Here is a 5,624-nt window from a genome sequence, read left to right on the forward strand (position 1 = left end):
AAAAAAAGTATATAAGTAAGATTAAATTTGTTACATCATAACTATTTTATATTATAAAAAATAACTTAAATAAGGGTGTTAATAAAAACCATTGTTTTGAAATTATTCCCCCAAAAAAAATATTACTGATGAGCTTGAGTGTGAATTACGAAATTTCTTCTCCCAAATCCAAAAATTAGGAAAACACGTATGTTGGCCCAATAATGTTGTTTCCTTTAGGGGATAATAAACAACGAAAAATTTCATATTATTGTACTATAGTCATTAAACTAACAAAAAAAATCTTTCAATTTTACTCTAAATATAACAAGAAAGCCCAGAAAGTATCTTTTGTACTCAATAAATAAATATTGTTTCACGATATATTATATTATTTTAATAAAAAATATTTGGATAGATTGTATCGCTCTTTGTCCTTGTATAATATTATAAATCAATAATTTGAGTGATAAACATATAAGAATAATAAGATATAGGGTAGACCTAAAATGAAAATGTAGGATAAAAATAAAAATAAAATTATTTAATAAACAAAGTATTATTATAACTCGAAAATTATCTAATAATAAATTTAAACGAACAATATTGCAATGCAATATAAATGGAAAAAGGGTGAGAAGAATAAGTATATATAATAACGTTTGCTAAATCCCTATGCAATAGTGCAATAGAATTTGTACTTTTTTGTTGTGCTTATATCATGAAGTTCATTAGAAACTGCAAGGTGGTTTCCTCAAAATTTTGTACTCATTTGTTGCCTATAATGACTTCTGTTACACTTGTGAGTTCTTGAGCTTCATATATAAATATTAAATTTGTGAATTTTGGAATGGGCATCTGTCTTTGCCTTCAGTCAGGTACTATAGTTGGTAAATTTGCTGTTGTGATGTTAGATTACTTGGTTTTGTATATGCAGTTTTTATTAGAAGTTAAAAGTTGATAATATTTAATTTTAGTTGTTGTGTTACACTTGCCTCGAGTCGGAAGGTCTTTCAGAAACAACCTCTCAACCTTCACTAGGTAATGGTAAGGTCTGTGTACACTTGCCCTCCCAAGACCTTACTTGAGCGATTTAACTGGGTATGTTGTTGTTGTTGTTGTGTTACACTTACATCCGGTATTTTTCGAAAATTGACCTGAATAGAGTAGAATGGATAAAAAGGAATCATATAGTCGACCCCAACTAATTCGAGATTGATGTCTATTTGGTAGACGGATAGTATTAGAAGTTAGCTTTTATTATACTTGAGACCTTTGACATGCATTTTGATTGAAATGAACCAGATGGACTTATTGGTTGAAGAATAAATTATTAAAGATTTTTATCTTCTTTCTAATTGTTTTGCTATGTGAAACCAGAGAGCTAGGTTGTGAACAGAATGGGGATCAAAGTTCTTCTTGCAGCAATTCTGATATGGGAAATAACACGCGGTTTAGGCTTCAACGTATACGCTGACAATGTGGTTAGGATTGAGCTAAAAAGGCAATCTTTGGACCTTAATAACATAAGGGGTGCAAGAATCTATGTTAAAGGTTTGAGGGGTTCCAATAGAAACTCGGTTTCTTCTGATGAGCAGATAGTTTACATAAAAAATTATCGGGATGTTCAGTACTTCGCGGAGATTGGTATTGGTTCACCACCTCAACACTTCACTGTTGTGTTTGATACTGGAAGTTCCAATCTTTGGGTTCCATCCTCGAGATGCTTCTTCTCGGTTAGTCTTGTGAAGTAGTTGTGGATTTACACATTTCATAACATGAAACACCTTTTTCGAATGATCAATTTTCTATGCAGATTGCATGTTATCTTCGTTCCACGTACAAATCAAGACTATCAAATACGTATACGAAGAATGGTAGCTACTCAATGGACCTCAAAATTTTCATTTTGGTTAAATGCCTCATTGATTTAATAGCTCAAAGGAAATGCTGAACGCGTTTACGTGTGCTTTTTGTGACAGGGAATTCTTGCAAAATCCCTTTTGGCACTGGATCAGTTCATGGATTCTTCAGCCAAGACGATACAAAAATTGGAAGTGCTGTCATAAAGCAGCAGGTCCCATCTTGTTTCTTTGTAGCTGAAGTTCTAGATATGTTTTCAACTTACACATTGAATAAAATCTTTCAAACAGGTCTTCACTGAGGTAACTAAGGAGGGATATTTCACATTCTTGAGAGCACGATTCGATGGAGTACTAGGACTTGGATTCCAGGGCGCGGATTCAAGGAATGTCACACCAGTATGGTAAGTTATATCTGTTCATATGATAGTTTTTGGGCATAGTAGCTTATACTTTCCGACAGTAACTTAGCACGACAATTTCAGGAATAACATGGTGCTTCAGAAAATAGTTTCAAAGTCAATCTTCTCGTTCTGGCTAAATCGAGATCCCACGTCTAGGATGGCTGGTGAAATTCTCTTTGGAGGCATGGATTGGACTCATTTCAGGGGTCTACATACATATGTCCCAGTTTCTAAAAATGGTTATTGGGAGGTAATTAACCTCAGTCCAGTTATTACTGTTCGTGTTTTACAGAACTTCATTTGTATCGTGATATCGTCTACTCTGTATCTGAACAAACTGACCTTTTCCGAATGTTCCAGATTGAGATAGGGGATCTTTTTATAGGAAACAATTCAACAGGTAATGTCACTTACAGTTTACATATAATGCATCTTATACATCTCTAGTGTAAATTTTCTTCTTTTCGCTGGCAGGCTTTTGTAAGGATGGCTGTTCAGCTATTGTGGATACTGGAACAGCTTTTATTGCTGGTCCAACAGTATGTATTTAGACCACTCTTGATTATAGTTCTTGTTTTCAAGAATCTGTTTCTGCTCAACCGTCGTCATGTAACCTCATTTCAGACCATTTTAACTCAAATAAATCATGCTATTGGAGCGGAAGGAGTTGTTAGTTCGCATTGCAAAACTATTGTCCATGATTATGGCAGAACGCTTTGGGAACGATTGCTTTCAGGGGTAAGTTCTTTCATCAATTTGTAATATGGTATATTAGGTGTCTCTTCTTTTGATCTCATCCGTCTTCTCTATTGCAGTTACATCCTGATAAAGTTTGCCATGGTATCTGTTCGAATAATGAGACGTTAGGTGTAAGGTTAGAATTTTCAGATTCATTTCTTTCATTTCGACTGATGTCTGATCTAAAACGTTAAATCAAATTCTGTTTCAGTCATGAACCCCGAATGAGAATGCAAAATTCAAAGTCCCAGAGGCTAGAAAAGGATATTTTATGCAATGTTTGTGAGATGGTAGCATTTTGGATACAAGTAGAGATTAGAAAAGAGAGATCAAAAGAGTTGGCATTTCAATATGTTAATCAGGTAAGGTTTTTCTTTAGCAGTGTGACAGTTTCTGTTATTTTCGAGTTCTTCTTAGTTAGCTGATGTTTTCACTAATACATCTAATTTGTGATGAAGCTATGTGAGAAGCTACCAAATCCTGGTGGGAGATCATATATCAATTGTGATGTCTTTTCCCTGCCACATATAACATTTACCATTGGGAACAAGTCTTTCCCCCTTTCTCCCGATCAGGTTTTTTTCGTTATCTGTATCTGTTCCTTCCTCTTCGAGATTCTTTTAGCAACGTAAGGCAGCTAAATGCATACTCGTGTTCTAGTTCACTTTATTGTATGATGTTGTGTTAGTTTTAGGATGTATGAGAAGTTGTGAAGATGGCATAATTAGGTGATAGTAGACAACTAGACATATAAAGATGATACTTAGCTTAATCTACTTGTCACCAAAAAGAGAAAAAAGATATCTGAGGTGCATGAAGCATCTCGTGTTCATGCAGGGTCAGGGGAAGGGCCATAGCCCAAAGTAGTGTGCCTGACGCAAACATAAGTGGCTGAATCTATGACTTGAACCCCGTGACTTATAGGCCACGTGGAGACAATTTTATCGTTGCTCTAAGGCTCCTGTTCTGATTGATTCTGCAGATGTTAAAAGAACAAAAACAATACCAAGTTCAACTGCAGTAACAAGTTTCTAACTTAACATTCTTCTTCTTTTTATCTTCCTGTCGACGGATAATAGTTGATAAATGATGTCCCTTTTAAAGGATTCAAGAATGAGATTTTGGAGAAAGCTGGAAGTAGTTATCAATTGCTCCTAAGGTCCAAATTTGTCATACTGTTTCAAGTGCTTCTCTTCGCGTTAAAACTTGATTCAACAACTTGAACTAATTAGTATCAGATTTTTAGCCATATGTTAACATATAGTGGTTTACTTCTTCATAGACTATTATGAGTTCAGTCTGCTACGATAAAATTGTTACACTAAACGGATTCTTTTATATATATTGATCTAATCGCAACTTTGAATATGGAATTATTTCTCTGTTATCTGAGTGAGATATGACACACCAACAAGGGATTGATGCTAAAACACAATAAAGCCAACCAAATGACTAACTTGATACTCACTTTTTTCATTTCACTTACTATTTTCTTCTGTGAATTTCTATAACAGTATGTTATCAGAGTTGATGATCACCAAGGTGTTCATTGTCTCAGTGGATTTACAGCTTTGAATGTGCATCCGCAACGTCCCCTCTGGTAAGATTATTGTTAGTTTTTCACAAGTTAGTATCTGCTTTCCTTAATCCGAGGGTCTATTGGAAACAACTTATCTACCTCCCAAGGTAGGGGAGTAAGGTCTGCGTACACTCTGTCTTCTCGAGACCTCACTCGTGGATTGTCATATCGCTTGACAAATAACATCAATATGTATGACTACTTCTGCAGGGTTCTTGGAGATGCATTCTTGAGAGCATATCACACAGTTTTCGATTTTGACAATTTACAAATTGGATTTGCAGAAAGTGCTTAGATTGGTTTCAAGAGATGTGAGAAAATAACTCAGAATTTGTTTGGTTTTGCAAATTGTTTTTTTTTCTTTGCTTTTGAGGGCAGATGAAAATCTAGTGTTGTGAATAAAACTGCTACTCTATATTTTTACCCTTTCCCTTTTCTAACCCCGCATATAGCGGGAGCTTAGTGCACTGGGTTGTCGTTATTCTTCAGTCATTTGTCTAATTTTCTTTCTAATTCATGTCCTTCATGGCGATGAACACAGGACAATGAAAATTTGTTTTGACAATATGTAATTCAGATGTCACCATTTAGATTTTTTTTTTTTGGAAGTGGTCGAAATTTTTCTTCCTTTGTTTAGTGCATCAAGCTGACTTTTATTTACTATTTGGCATGACCAAGACACTAGCTCGTAAAAATGTCCTGATTGTTAATGTTCTCTGTTCTTTTTTAGTTGTCATGTTATTCTTTTCAAAATTTAATTGACTAACTGTTAAAGGTAAATTAAATTATTATTTTAAAATTTTAAAATAAAATACAGATAATTTAGAATATTAATCAAACTTTATATTGTTTGATTTTTTATTTTTTATTTTAAAAAAAGAATTATCACAAGTTAAAAGGGACGGAAGGAGTATATGCCCTCAAAACTTTGTAATAAGTCACATCTCACACGATAAATATCAAACACAAGATTTTCTTCAATTTTACCTATATTTTAAAAAAATGACTAGGGAGGGCATGATAGGATAGATATCAAATATAATTTTTTTTAATATCTTATTT

At 33.9% G+C, this 5,624-nt stretch overlaps 1 protein-coding gene across 1 annotated transcript; it reads left to right on the forward strand.

Annotated features, from left to right (window-relative positions):
* Positions 1 to 743: 743 nt before the first annotated feature.
* LOC107031509 (cyprosin-like) lies at positions 744 to 5,192 on the forward strand. Its single transcript, XM_015232915.2, has 14 exons — positions 744 to 857; positions 1,360 to 1,715; positions 1,796 to 1,856; positions 1,962 to 2,056; positions 2,133 to 2,245; positions 2,327 to 2,495; positions 2,606 to 2,645; positions 2,720 to 2,784; positions 2,870 to 2,983; positions 3,061 to 3,119; positions 3,195 to 3,345; positions 3,442 to 3,558; positions 4,498 to 4,583; positions 4,773 to 5,192. The coding sequence occupies exons 2-14, from the start codon at positions 1,380 to 1,382 to the stop codon at positions 4,855 to 4,857; spliced, it is 1,491 nt and encodes a 496-aa protein (XP_015088401.1). The 5' UTR covers positions 744 to 857; positions 1,360 to 1,379; the 3' UTR covers positions 4,858 to 5,192.
* Positions 5,193 to 5,624: the final 432 nt, after the last annotated feature.

This window comes from Solanum pennellii, chromosome 9, assembly GCF_001406875.1.
Source record: "Solanum pennellii chromosome 9, SPENNV200".
In the NCBI taxonomy this organism is placed as follows: domain Eukaryota; kingdom Viridiplantae; phylum Streptophyta; class Magnoliopsida; order Solanales; family Solanaceae; genus Solanum; species Solanum pennellii.

What these genes read in the sequence shown, in the direction of transcription:
- LOC107031509 (XM_015232915.2), top strand. Translation starts at nt 1,380, where the DNA reads ATGGGGATCAAAGTTCTTCTTGCAGCAATTCTGATATGGGAAATAACA. An exon ending in AGGAATGTCACACCAGTATG is followed by an intron (nt 2,246 to 2,326) that starts GTAAGTTATATC and finishes CGACAATTTCAG; the next exon opens with GAATAACATGGTGCTTCAGA. An exon ending in CTAAAAATGGTTATTGGGAG is followed by an intron (nt 2,496 to 2,605) that starts GTAATTAACCTC and finishes CGAATGTTCCAG; the next exon opens with ATTGAGATAGGGGATCTTTT.